The 14754-nt window shown below is 44.3% G+C and overlaps 1 protein-coding gene across 1 annotated transcript in view; it reads left to right on the top strand.

Moving 5' to 3' along the window:
- Positions 1 to 43: 43 nt before the first annotated feature.
- The window catches only part of EZR (ezrin), a 45856-nt gene continuing 31145 nt past the window's right edge, over positions 44 to 14754 (top strand). The window contains exon 1 of the mRNA XM_006915028.2: positions 44 to 152. Within this exon, the coding sequence (XP_006915090.1) occupies positions 141 to 152 (12 nt within the window). The 5' untranslated portion in view covers positions 44 to 140. The remainder of the gene's footprint in view (positions 153 to 14754) is intronic.

Here is a 14754-nt window from a genome sequence, read left to right as displayed (position 1 = left end):
CGGGGCGCGGCGGCGGGGGAGGAGCGGGAGGCGGCGCGCGCTCTAAGGGGTCCCCTCTGCCTCCAGGTCCCGAGAGCCGTCTCAGCCGCTGCCGGCCAGTCGTTTCCGGAGAATCGAGGAAAACCCACCAGGAACCGAAAATGCCGAAACCAGTGAGTAACCCAGTTTCCGGGTCGGACCTTCGGGGTTCTTTTCCAGCGGAGTTACCTGGGCGAGGTGTTGGGGCGCCTCCCTCTAGCCCCGGGGTCTTTTTCAAACGGACGGCAGCGCAGGAGCAGAGAATCGTCTCCCCTGTTATTTGTTGGTCCTTCCGTGAAATTACGGACGAGAACACGGTGACGATGCTCTCTGCAGCCTTTTCGTTTGCTCCAGTAGTTACGGGCTTTTATAGAACAATCAGAATCCCCTTTACACTGCTTCGGTTTGTTTAAAAAGTGTATTCTAACGCAACTTGGAAGGTTCTTGAAAAGTCTAAATCGCAGGGAGAGCCAGGTTCCAAAGACGCACACCAGCTCGGAGTCCCTGCAAGTGTCCGGACCCACATGCACCCCAAATCTTCCTTTGGCGCTTCCTCTGGCGAAGGAGACGCAGCCTTTGTGGCGAGCGGGCGTCTACCCCGGGCCTGTGAGGCTGTGCTGTCACCCCGGGAATTTGCTACTGCGGCAGGATTTCTGTCTGCAAAAGAGGTTTAGTAATGAACTTGACATGCACAGGACGGCGGCCCTGGAGTTTGATAAAGAGGCTCTCTCCCTGCTGTACCCCAACCCAAAATCAGCTGATTGAAGTGCTGTAGCGCCGTCACCTCCGTCCCCCTGAATCTGAATATGTCACTGCCTCTGTGAGGCCTGGCCAGGCCTGGAGAGTTTTGGCTTTCATTTAAGTTGTGAGAACAAGGCAGGTTCTTTGTGGTGGGCATTTCTTAGAAACTGTATGTATTCCATCTGCTTTAACACAGGTGAACTGGTGATGAGACTTTGGGGAGAGGATTTACAATTTTTTAATTGAGTTTTGAATCATGGAGACAGTATCTGGATTCGTTAAAAATTGGAATAAAAGATTTGAAATTTATTTTTAGTTTTACAGAGAAGTTCTGTAGTCAGTGCTTATGTGCTTTTTCTACCGTTAAGTGTTAGCTTCCCTAAAAGGAGTTTTTAATTAATAGTCTTATTTTACTATTAAGTTAAATAAGTTACTATGTTAATATGCTGATAGATTCAGAAGCCAGTATAGTTTTTGCCTGTTACATCATCAAAATGATTCATTCATGAAGCAGAAAATTCTTTTCCTACACAAAATTCTTTTCAGTTTGAACTTGCAAGCAGCGTGAACCCGCCAGGCTTTTCAAAGCCTGTGATATAAAACTGACCTAAATACAATCTTACTCAGGGCACAGCCCCCGCTGCGGATGGGAGTAGTGGCCAAGATTTTATTTATTTCACTAAAAGATGGCGGAGTTCAGCTTTTAAGATATCCTTCAGAAACAAGTCAGTAAACCAGTTTCCTGTCACTTTCTTTCTCGTTTTTCATAATGAACTCTCTTTTATTCTTTTTCTGGTTTCTTTTTATTTTAGTAAAATATACATATCTTCCCAAATAGAAACTCTGTTAAACGCTACCCGCCCCACCCCCATCCCACCCGAGGTCCTGGCAACCACCCTCTACTTCCTGTCTCTGAATTTCACTCCTAGGGACCTCACTTAAGTGGAATCACACAGTATTTGTCCTTTCATGTCTGGCTCATGGCACTCAGCATGATGGCCTCCAGGTTCATCCATTTCGTAACATGTGTCAGAATGCTCTTCATTTTTAAGGCTCTTTCCTATGGCAGGTACATTTTAATTTCATTTTGTCTTTCATGCCGAATCAGAAACTTTGAAAATGTTCTGACAAAGCGAAGATGGTGGTTAAAGTCTTAAGGAATGATAGTAGCCATCACCTTGTGTGTTAATGTCCCAATAACCAGAGTCACCTTTTGAAGGACTGTATAATAGCTACAGTTACAATTTCCAAACTGTTGCGAGGTCGCCTTTTCGGTCTAAAACTCCTTTGAGAAAGTCCTACCTGTCCCCTTTTCGGTGGTGGTAGTGGGTTCTCGTAGCTTCGCCTCGTAAAGTACATACCCAAAAGTCTTTCTTCACGTGAGTTGAGCGAGGGACACCCCACAGGTGGCCGGGAGGAGCCTAGGGGCCTGCTCACATTTGGATATGGTACTTCTAAGGCTGCTCGAGAGTATCTAGTTTTTGTTATTGTTTTAAGCCACCGCAGACAGTGCTAAAGCTGAAGCGGCCACCAACAAGCTCCACAGATGTACCCTTGAAACAAAGGGTTGTCTTGCTTAGAGTCAGGCCCAAGCTAGGAATTTTGTCAGGTGGCTTCATGCAGTTTGAAGTTTGGCAACAGGATCGAGGGGCAAACATTTACCTAGAAAGGTGGGTACCTCTGAGTAGTTGGGGTGCGGGGCTCACACTGGATCCCTTGAATTTTCACTGAAGTCTTTTTGATTGATTTATCTAAACCGAGTCAGTGGATGGCTTTATTCATAAAGCAGTACAGATGAAATTTATATTTATTTGCTGCTTTCCCAGCCACCACTGGTTAGAAAGGCTGAGCGTCCACTCACTGAGCTGGGCACGGGGAGCCTGCACAGATGGGCGGGCCAGACCTTGCCCTCGGGGAGCTGAGTCTGGGACCTGAGCCCAGACACAAGCAAGTGCTGAAAGAGAAGGCGGGCCGCTCTGAGTCCCTCAGAGAGGGAGACAGGCGCAGGTAAAGCGTGACAATGAAGAGGAAACCCATCTGATGGGCACGTAATGCCTCACTGAGTCTCACTCAGGCCCGTGGGGAGGACGGGAGCTGCCTGGGCGCTCCTAGGGAGGGCGGTGGCCCCTGCCCAGGTCTGCTTTCCTGCAGCCGCTTCGGGGCCCCACTCTTGTGTGACTGGTAGGCAGGCTTCCGGGGAGGATGTTCTGAGGTCCTCTGCTCGGCTGGACTTCCTCTCACCTGGGGAGACGCGTGGGGCTTTGTTCCCAGGGACCTGGCTCAGGGAACACTCTGTGCCCAGAGTTCAGGACGCCCCGTGGGGCTCCTTCCTGCTTCCTCCCATCCCCCCCACTTGCTTTCTTCGTTGCGATGGAGAGGAGGCATGGGGAGTGCGAAGGGAAACGCGCTGCAGTCAAGTTCAGGAGTGAAACCGGTTGTGTTTCAAGGCCAGGCTCGCAGAGCCGTTTTCTGAGGGGTTTAAACCCGGACCGCCTCTAAGTGGCACCAGCCTGTCGTTCATCAGGTGTTGGTAGGAGAGACTGTCATATACAAGTAGATTTTCCCTTCAGTGACAAACTCTGAAAGTGTGTTCAGAGTTCTGCCCTGTGCCAAACATTTAGGATAACTCCTGAGATGACCTTGGCGCTCTGGGAATACATAGCGTTTCCCACTAAATATTTTAGCAGGGACAGAATTTACTGAGTATCTGATACATTTTTCTTCCCTCCTACCAACGGAGGAGGACACACGGGATCTATTTTCTGGATAGCCCTCCTTCACCACAGGCAGATGGTCAATTAGGTAGCTCAGATTTTCCCATGTGGCAGTGGCTGGGCTTAGTCATTTGTCATCGTCACATTGTAAGGCACAGTGAGTCCGTTTGTACATTCATCCATTAGTTCCATGGGTGTCGGCTGTGTTACCATGCTAGCTGTCGAGGCTACCGAGATGAGCAGACACAGAAACAGTCCCCGTCATCATGGATGTACAATCTGGTGAGGGGGACAGATAAGGTCATAACATAACTCGAGTGTACGTGATGACGGGTGTGCTGGTGGCAGTTGGGGGAAGTGCCAGTCAGGGGGGTCAGGAAGGCACCCCAGGGGGTGGTGACCGGGCCGAGCAGTGTGCAGAGCGGAGGGGCCTTCACTGGGTGAAGGAGGAGGCAGGGAACGGCCTGTGCAGACGCCCTGTGTGGAGAGAGAGCAGGATGAAGTTCCTGATGGAGACCAGCTATGCAGCCTTCCTTGCAGACCGTGATCAGGCGTTTGGGGGCTCACCTCAGGGAGAAGCCTGAGGTAAGGTCACCTGATCAGATTTGCCTTGAAGCTCACACAGCAGCTGCAGCGTGAGAATCAGTAGGAGGCAGCTGGGAGCAAGAGTGGAGACCGTAGACTATCAGAGCAGCCCAGGTGAGAGGTGGGGATAGCTTGGCCTCAGGTGGCTGCGGTGCTGATGGAGGGGAGGGGCCATATTTGGGAACTCTGAGGGAGGTGAACTTGATAGGACTCAGTGATGGATGGATTGGAAGCACAGGGGCAGAGGGCGGTGCCGAGGCCAGCCTCTGGAGCCTGGCCTGCAGAACTGGGCGGCTGGTGGTGCCATTCCTTCACTGAGATAAGGCCATTCCTTCACCTGGAGAAGGACCGGGCGTGGGAGGGAAGGTCGAGGGTTTGGTCTCCACAGTTTGTTAATGAATTTGTAACTGGTCGATGAAAAAAGTCCTTGCTTTCTTTCATAATTAGAAGTGCTACCTCCCAAAGTGTGTACAAATACCAGACTTATCAAGCTACAGCGGTTTTAAATCCACATAAACTAGAAGTAATCAGCAGCTTCTTATGTTTCTCCTGAGTGTATGTACACACTGTACACACAAAGTTAAAAGTTAGGATTAATTTAGCACGGTGATCTCAAATTTGGGTGCATGTGATTACCCGGAGACTGAGGTTCCTGGGCCCCTCACAAGCACTGCTGAGTCCCCGTCTCCACGGCCGGGTAGGACTGGGTACCTGTGCTTTAAATAAGCTCCCCAGATGGTCTGGATGCACCCCAGAGTTCGGGAACTGCTGATTTCATAGGAAAAGGGCAGATTTTATGTATTCCTTTCTCTTGGACCCCAACAATGCAATGAAGTCCCCTCCACGGTGGCCTGGAGTTCGTGTGTAAGCAGAGACCAGAGGCCAGTGTGCTTGTGCTCCCAGAGCGTCCATCCCAGGGACGCTGTCATAGGCTCAGGAGTGGATGCAGTCCCCTTCTTAAAGTTCGGCTTAAACGCCACGGGTGTCGTCACTGATGTTTGGAACGTAGCTGGGGCGGGGAAGAGAAGGTAGCTGGATGGGTATCAAACTCGAGAAAGACAAGGCCAGCTAAGCTGTGTGATAGCATCTCTCTGATTTGATCTCTCCGTGGGGAGTCCATTTGCAGAGCTTAATTTGGCAGTGACCAGTGGGCTCTCAGATTTTGGCTCTTTGTTTTTAAAGGGGGAAAAGGGCAGACATTTCCTGTTAAACGGCCGGCAAGAAAGATTCTATTCCTCTTTTTCTACTTTACATTCTTCCACATTGACTTTTCTCGTTACTGTCCTAAAAAATAGCCTGACTTCTAACTAAATATGGAGTAGTTTTATTAATATTTACAGTTTGGAAAAGGAGACTGTCACTATTCTTAGCGAATTATTATAAGTTTTAATTTTTTTTTTTTTTTTTTTACTTAGACTTAAACTTTTGTGTGTCTTTGGCAGTTTGGAGATTGTTAGGATGATTCAATACGCCTGCTTTCTTACAGTATTTAGACGTTTCAGCTCTCATCTGAAGCAATGACATTCACAGCCCGCTTTCAACATCAGTGAATACATTGAGTTATTCCTTATGGGTTCCCCCAATACTCCAGTTAGTTTGTAATTTAAGCACTAACCATGTTTGCCACTGCTAATTAAATAGGGAGTGTTTATTGAAAAGACCAGAAGGTAGCATTATTTTCCTTCTAACACGCTTACCATCCATGCCTGTGGACGTAATGATGATCTTATTCTAGACTTCTGTACATAGTTTATTAAAGGAAAGAGACAACATTGTGCTGTAAGGTGACTTAGAGACTTTTGCTTAAAGTGCAATGCTTAAATATATGGTTAATCTACATAGTTTTTCCACATAAAAATATAAAGAGCCGTATAAAGTTTCATTATTATTTACCTGTACTTTGGCAAGCTGTTTCACTTTCGTGGACCTTAATTTTGCCATCTGTAAAATGGGAGTAGAGTTTTTAAATGAAAACAATGTTACATAAGATAAACCGAGGCAAAGTTTGTATCTATGAAATTCAAACAGTTTTTCTTCAGGTACTGTAAGCTTTGTGATTTCTGGTGTACTCCCCCTGCCCCTGCCCACCCAGCCCACCCCCGGGCACTCACTTTACAAACTGCTCTGTGAAACTTGTAACTAAATCTAAGGGTATTGGTTCCTGAGTTGCTACAAACCAGGTAAAGTCGGTCAGCTGGCCTTTGGAGGGAAACAGCCGGGTGAACTGCTGGGGTTATTTAGGGAAAGGCAACCCTACCTCCTGTTCATCCTCCGTGTCTCCTAGAAGTCAGAATTCTCTTGTAGGCCACCTGGGCTCACCCCTTATTATTGAAGCCCTATTATCGTGCCATTATGTGCTAGGTGCTGGCTTATAAAAATAAGGAAGACGGGTTTTGCCTTCACGGTTTTCTCAGTCCGACAGAGGAGGCGGACAGGTAAAGACAGAATTGCAGTGCAGAATGATAAATGCCGTTAGAGAGGCGCATAGAGTAGATGAAGTGCCCCAGAGAGCCAGGGAGGGGCTCCCCGCTGGCCAGATTCTAGGTGGGTGTTGAGGGATGCATAGGAGCTCGCCAGCATGCAAGGGCAGAAGGACTAAGGCAGCAAGGCAGTGGGTCCGTTCTGTTTTCCTACGTGATCATGATTCACATGCCATTCTCTAAGCCCTTTTTTTAAATACTAGGTAAATGGTAATGCTGTCTCAAAGGAAATGAAAACTGCATTAACAGTTTTCTTTTTAAGAAAACAAAATACCTATTTGACAAAACAAACCTTAAAAGCAAAATGAAAATTTTCTGACCTTGACCCAACTTTTATTGATGAAGGACAAATACCATCTAAGAATCAAACTACAATAACTGAATGTATCAAATTTTGCTTATCTTCGTGTTAAGTTTGAAGTCACTTTCCACACCCTAATTTTTTTTTCTATTTTTGCCTGAGAGAAGTTTAAAATTGTATTTTTAAAAAAATTGTTGTTTCAGATATTGTAAATAATCGTTTTTCCTTTAAGATGGGGTAGGCAAAGTCCAAATCTGGCCGTGGCCTGTTTTTATATGGGCTGCCAGCTAGTAATAGTTTTTATATTTTTAAAGGTTTCAAACAACAAGAAGAATTATATGCAACAGACACCAAATATGGCCTGCAAAGCCCAAAATATTTATCTGATTCTTTATAGAAAAAATCGCCAACCCTTGCTTTAGGATAAAAATAATTGTTAGGTATTTGTTATACCTTGTATATATTTTATGACTAAGCTAATAATATTTAGAAGCAGATCCACCCCGTTGGTTCTAATTTAAAAAAAAAAAATCAGAGGCCGCGTGAGCCTGGCCCTGTGAGCCTGGCCCTGTATTGTGGAAGCTCAGCAAGGAGCAGGCGTAGTTGGTGCTGAGGTCAGATTTTCAACAAGGCCAGCATGCTGGCCAGCCCTCTGTAGAGAAGGTGGTAGCATCTGGTGTCACACTTGCTAAGCCATGCCATAGTGACATATTTGTTGGCATATGCTAAAAAGAAGTAAATTGTACTGGGTATTTGAATTGGAAGGTGAGTGTTACATACATGAGTTGGGTTTTTTTTAATCATTGACAATTTAAATTTTACTTTTGACCTACCATAGCGTGTGTATGAAAACTTATAGATGGTTTTATAATTCAGTCTCTAATTTAGACCACTCTGCCTTATTGTCCACCCTGTACCCCAGTTCATTTTATTTTACAGAACTTATTTTTGCCTATAATGACGTGAAATACTTGTTTCTTTGCCTTCTGTCTCTTCCTGGCCACAAAAGTGGGAGAGGCATAGTGGTTTGGGGGGAAAAAAAAAGAAAAAAAAAAAAAGAACATCGTTATCTGCTTCTGGAACAACCTTTGAATTCTTGCTTTATCGGCAGATGCATAGAGGGAAGAAGGATGACCCGGGGGGCAGACCTGCTGCCTCGTAGTGAGTGCTCTTGGGCGAGCTTCTCAGCCTCCCTGTGCCCTGCTTCCTCCTCTGGGACTTAGGACCAGGACCGACAGGAAGTTCCTGGCCCCGTGCCTGGCTCCGTCTCTCTTCTCTGTCACCGCAGAGGGCAGAGTAAATGTAGAACTCGACTTGTCACTACAAAACATTAATCAGATTAAATACACTGTCATTTCTCACGACAGCCTTTTTTTTTTTTCCTGACTTAGCCTAAGAATACCATAAATTTTCCCCTACTTTTTGTCCTGCTGCTGCCACAATGTAAATCACCCACATCCCTCCATAAAACTTATTTGTTCATTCAACAGATAGAGTACCCACTTACGTGCCAGGTTTTTGAGTCCTGGGGATACATTGGTGAACAAAAAGAAGGAAATACCTACTTTCAAGCAGCTGATAAAACGTCAGGGAGGAGGGCTGTTGTCAGTTTCCATCCAGTTTCATTTGCAGAGAGAGAGATAGACAGACAGACACTTTTATTCTTTCACTCACTCCTTGTTGGATGAAGAGTTAAAACCTCTGGGCAGAGTGACTTCTGAATGAGCGGAGTGTGCCATCTTGTCTACTTTTCGTTCTTTGATCGGTCGGTCACTCTTGCATTGGACAATGAGTCAAGATGATGTTTCTCCAAGACCCTAGTTACAGATAGGTTTGCCGATAAGCGTATCATCATTTGCCAAACCCGTTTAGATTCTTCCATCATTTCTCAGGCACTGAGGTTCAGGGAAATTTGTTCTTTTTGAATAATATTTTGTCTACCACGCCATTAGTGCATCTGTAGATTTCTTGTAAAATATATCTTACAGGGCTATCCAACCTCGTTCCTTATGTTTCTAAGAACAAATCGAACCACGAATCATTTAGTAAAAGCTTAGAACATAAATATTAGATTAGAACCACCTCTTTATTAAAATATTATGCACGTTAGTATAGTATTCTTATTAAGGTGTTTCATTGCCTTGGTTAGATAATTACGGATGTCGCTTCTTGTTCAAGTATCTGCTTACATAATACATTGCTATTTGGGTGAGACTATTAGTGGGACTTAGATGGGGTGATAGGGTGGGGAGCACTTGATGTTTATTAAGAAACTGGCCAAACAGGGCAGTTTGGAAATACAGTATGAAGAGAAGGCTGCCAAGTGCACAACATGATTTGAGGCAGTTGGGGAAAATTGAATGCTGACTGAATTTTAAATATTAAGGAATAGTTTTTAATTATACGGTGAGTGGTTGTGTGTGTGCGTGTGTGTGTGTGTGTGTGTGTGGTCTGTTAGGGCTACACAAAGAAGTTTTTGCAAGTGGAATGATATATATGATCGAGAAAGCTGGAGAGTTAGAGCTGAATGAAAGTACATGGGGACTCATTCTACTGTTTTCTCTACTTTTGTGAAAATGTTTCAAATTTCCGCTGCCAAAATAAGTTTGTATTTTTGAAGCACATTGTAAGTGTGAAAGAGACGCTGCTCCGATTCCAAATCCCAAATTGCCAAATGCTTGAGTCTAGTGAAGGGGAAGGGGGAAGGGGTCCCCGCCTCCCCTGCAGTCCGGAGTCCTGGATCCAAGGCCTGAGAAGTGGCCCCAGCAAGCCTGCCCTGCCTGCCAGTGTGAACCGGCGAACCTTCTCCATGGATTCCCCGGGGGTAGAACCACAGTTTCTGGAGAGACCTTTTGAGTTCTGATCAGTGAGTGGCTGATTTAATCCCCCTGGGGGAGGAGGGGCTCTCACCCTCCACACACGTTCTGTTAAGGGCGATCTCTAGTCAAAATCGCAGTTGACTTGGAAACACACAGAACTGTTTGTTCCCAGCCAGTTCCACTCTTCCTCTTCATTCCCACGATTTCTTTTTTGGTGGGGGAGGGGGAGAGTGCTGTGACCCTACTGGAAATAGGTCATTGTCTCAATAGCAGCATTCTCAGAGCTGAAAATTGGAAGTGCGCATAATAAATGCGGGCCTTACTGAGCAGAATTTCATGCAGCCATTTTGAGATCAGTGCTTGTAGTCTGCATAGTCTGCGTAGTCTGTGTAGTCCGTGGTCGGGGTGGGAGCAGGTGAGACCTGCAAGAAGTACAGCCAGCGGACAGGGGCTGCAGGAGTCAGGTGGGTGACGGGACTGTAAATGCGTGCCAGGGCTTCTTGCTCCCATCAAGTGATTATGTACGTAATTATAATCCCATTCCGGATGCCATATACTTGATTGTGACAAAGTATAAATTAAAGAGAGGTTTTTTTTTTTTTTCCAATTTAGTACGATTTCCGAAACACAGGGCGGTTTAAAAGCATAAGTTTTCTCGACGTTTGCTTATTCAAGCAAATTTTGTAAGTTTACTCATTTATTTTGGATTAAAAAAACGATTCGTGTCTTGCTTTCTATATTTGATAGCAAAAGTAAAGACTTCTGGGTAAAGTTCAAATACATCCTGTCTAAGCTTCTTATAGAAGAAATAGTCTTTCAACACTGCAAAATATCACTGTACATGTGATCTTAACTAGGGGCAAAGATTTATATTAAAAATGGCACAAAATTTAAGTGGCTTATTTTACATGTCCTTCCCTAAAACAACAAGTTGGCAAAGGAGTTATGTCGTTTTGACATTTTTATTCTTTCATAGGCTCTCCTGCTCAATAGATTAGAAAGAAAAGACTCTTGACAGACTTCTCAATTTACAAAGGAAATAGTGCATTTTGGGTGGGTAGTGAAGTTTAGTCTATAGGTCTTTAATATCCTATGTCTTATGAGCGTAGAATTAAAAACCATTATAGCATGTGATAGCCACCTTGGCCCCATCCCTGACTTTTGTTTTTTATGAGATCCTACATTTGTGTATATAATTCACTTCACTTTTCAGTGAACTGAGTTGGTGCTGAAATAGGTATGATACGTCTAGTAAAACAAATCACGCGCTACAACAGATCCAAGACTTCAAGCTTATTAGATTAAGAGAAGCCTTGAATGATCATTTATTTTGACTGCCTTGTGGGGGGGTGGGGGGAGAAAAAGATGTAGATTATTTGTGTTTTTGAAAAGGAATAGTTTCTTTTGTAGAATGTAACATTCTTTGATTATTTCCCCTTTCCTATGTAAAATGCTGTCTAAGCATTCCAGTTAGTTCTCATATTAAAATTACACAATGTATGCCATTCTCAGTGTGGGAGAAGTCAGTTTCTACTTAATACTCACCAAAAAAGGATCTTAAAAGAATGGACATTGTAGTGGGTATCAGAAACATTATTTTTAGATACTGCTGGCAGTTAAAAATGCCCCCCTGTGTCACTCTGCAGCACAGACTTGGAGCTTGGGTGAGAGTGATGATCCTTTCTTTTGTCAAACATCTGGAAAGCAGGTTCTTACTGCTGCAGTTTCTTCCTCCCAAAAGCAACACCTTAGCCCGTGAGCAGTGGGGAGGGCTCAGCACAGACCGTTCCCAGCCTGGTTTTATTGTAGAGGAACCTGACCCCCTTTTAATGCGACTATTCAGAAAGCTCCCGTCTAGCTCTAAGGTCCTGATTTTCTCTGGCTGTGATGAGCACAAACAGGACTGGTTGGTTGGCTTTTCGTCAGGCAGCCTTGGCTGACAGGAAGTGGGTCTGGGGGCAGGAAGTGGCTTACTTTCAGAGGCAAAAGGAGCTATTAAGAAAGACTCGAGATTTCATTACATGTTCTTGAAATTCTGAGATGGATATTAGTTTATCTGGGCACTTCCTTGTATGTAATTTTACATAATTTTTCACCCCGGCGTTTGGAATTACAAACTTCAAAAATTTAAAAGCATTGAAAGATATAACTTTACAAGTGACATTTAAGAGCTATACAGATATAAATATTTTTAGGGGCTGATTACCAGAAGTTGAGAAAGTTGTAAACCTTTCTGGGGCTGTTTCCTCAGCCTTTAAAAGAAAGTCAGACTAGGTTAGCTTTATACCTCTCACCAAGCAGTTCCCTTTCAGTCACCCTACAAAATAGTTATACCTTGTCACTATTTTAATTGTTCTACTTATAACATATATTTCACATGAAGAATAATATAAAATGTAACAATGTTCCATTTTTATTTTGGCCTCCCTATCCCTAAAATGTAACATAACATAGCTGAAACAAAAGTTACTTGGAAATTCAAGACCGGCTTTTATGTCAATACTCTGCCCTGTCGTGAGCTACTGCATATTAAGAATTTAGGTTTTAAGTTGAAAGCTTAGCCTAAGGGTGGTGGAGAAGAGCAGTTTAGAAAAGACCGCGAGGGTGCATAGCGTTAATTTTCAAGAATAAGTTACCCTCAGAATCCCTTAAAGTGATGTTGAATTCTCTGTTAAATGAGGTCAGTGCCCAAAGCCCTGACACTCATGATGCTGTTTTGGGTACGAGGCGTGGGGCTGAGCTGGGGCCTGGCACTCCCGCCCCCATTCCTCCAAGTTCAAGTTTATACTCACAGTTCTTAAAACCAAATAAGTAAGGACCATGCTTTAAACTGAACGGAGAAACTCTACTAACAACTGCTTGGTTTATGACTTAAGTTGGCTCATTTGAAGTTAAATTCTGCAGTTCTGAGCTTGCTTTTCATTAGTAATTTGCACCTTGGCAAACACCAACTGGAGGACCACCGGTTTACAGCCCCGCCCAGGGGTGTGTCGGGGGGGTGCTGTTAGTCCAGAAGGATTATGACGTAACCTGAGACACTAGGTTGTGGTAGGTTAATTTAGTTTGTTGATACATACTACCTACAGAGAATTTGGAGTCATTTTATTAACTTATGAGCTGTCAGCATCGTCCACTTGTGTCCCAGCTCGAATTTTCCTGTGGGGGCAGAGAATACCAGCATCATAGGAGATGGAGATCCCTGGAGATCTGTGATGGCCACCAGCAGACCAGATGGGCACCCCCGCCACTGGCACCAACCAGTCCTCAGATTTTCGGGACTTCATGTTCCCAGAAATCGCATGACCTAGGAAAGTTATAGGAATAACAGAATATGGGCAGGCACTTTGACCTCACAGGAGTTGTCACAAGTGGACTCTCGTCAGCTCTAACATTTGATGGTTTTATTATTCCCATTACTAGGCAGTAAAAGACTAGACTATTATCCTACTATTGTGTAATTATATGAAAACTTTACCAGAATATGAATTTTGTATCCTATCCATCCGTCTCTGTTGGTTTGTCATGCTACAGACAAAATAACGCACGGAAATTTTAGCTGAATCACCTGACAATTTTTGTTATATTTAATTCCACAGACTTTTGCAAGATTTGTGGAGCTAGGTGACCAGTTTTTTTTTTAGCCTTTCCCATGTTAATATGGACTTTCCTACATTTAATTAAAAATTATATTTTAAGGACCATATTTCTATTTTATTTGTCTTCTCTCTTTCCAATAATGTTTCGATATTTTGCTAAATACTTTCCCATAGCGATATACTGGTTTTTATTTTGGCCTCTCTGTCCTTAAAATAATTGTGTACACCAGGGTAGTTTGTGGACTGCCTTTCTTGAATAAAGAACGATTAGATGCTTCTAACTATATGCTTATTAGAAACTATAACAATATAAAATGGTAATTGGATTTTTGATGGCAACTACTTCTATGTAATGTTGTTTATATAAAGTGTTACTGGGAGCGGCATTTCCCACGTAACTAAGACAAACACTCATTCTATACAATAGAAGCAAAGTTATCTTTGAGTTGGTGATACAGACGGAGAAGAGCTAAAAAACAAAACATCTACTTGCCTTTGGGGCTTTCCGACTTTGCCTGCCTTGGCTGAAGTCACGCCTCTGCATTTCTACACCAAGCCGTTGAAGGTTTGCTAAGTGAATTACTGGTAATGTTTGACAGAGCTGGGTTATTTGTTAGCCAGCATTCGTGAACAGTGACCACTGTGTGTCATAGCTAATGCTATGATTTACTGAGTGGGAGTACTCTTCCTAGAGACTGATTTTTATCTTTCTCAAAGATAAAGAGATCAGGGTATGGGGGAGGGGGAGTGGCGAGTTGGGGAAGGGGGAGAAGTAATACAGTCTGCTGGGATACATTTCACATAAGACAAACCCGCCTCCGGGAGTTGAGGTCTATACTAGTGAGGGACACTTGGTGAAGATACTTTCACATAATGGCGTATATAAATCGTGGCAGGTAACATACAAATCTTGTCAAAAGGAGTGTTTGTGGTGGGCGCGGGGGTGGGGGGGTGGCTTTTGCATGTTCAGGATGCTGCCTCCTCCCCTGAGCACTGGCTGTCGCACAGCCTCACCTGTGAGCCAGGGAGAGCTGTAGGTTTATGGGGCCCCTTCCAACTTCCTGAGTCAGACTCGGCCCCAGGCTGGGAAACTGTTTCAGCAGGCTCTCCAGGTGATTCTTTTGCGTTGAAGTTAGAGAACCGCTGCCTTAGAGGAGCACAAAGGCTGCAGGGAACAGCATATAAGGTGCGGCTGGCCATATCTCCCGAGCGATTACTAAGGGACACCAGACTTCATAAAACATGTCTGGGATTGCCACGTTTCCTTGTGCAGCAGCGAACAGGGCTCTGGCCGGGGGTGGAGGGGTGGGGAGGGATTAAATCAGTCCGAGAAAGTCCAAAATATATAGTTGATGATCAGTTAAATATTTGGGGGTTTTTGGTACTTAAATTGAGTGTCAGCTATGGTCTATTTGGCACCATTGCCATACATATATGGCAGAAGAGTCAGTTTCTGCTGAAAATCTAAGGGGGGGTGCTGAACAAGAGCCCGGATTCTCA

Source organism: Pteropus alecto, unplaced genomic scaffold (assembly GCF_000325575.1).
Source record: "Pteropus alecto unplaced genomic scaffold, ASM32557v1 scaffold195, whole genome shotgun sequence".
Classification (NCBI taxonomy): domain Eukaryota; kingdom Metazoa; phylum Chordata; class Mammalia; order Chiroptera; family Pteropodidae; genus Pteropus; species Pteropus alecto.
Note: the sequence above shows the minus strand (reverse complement) of the source record. Positions and strands in the feature narration are given on the sequence as shown.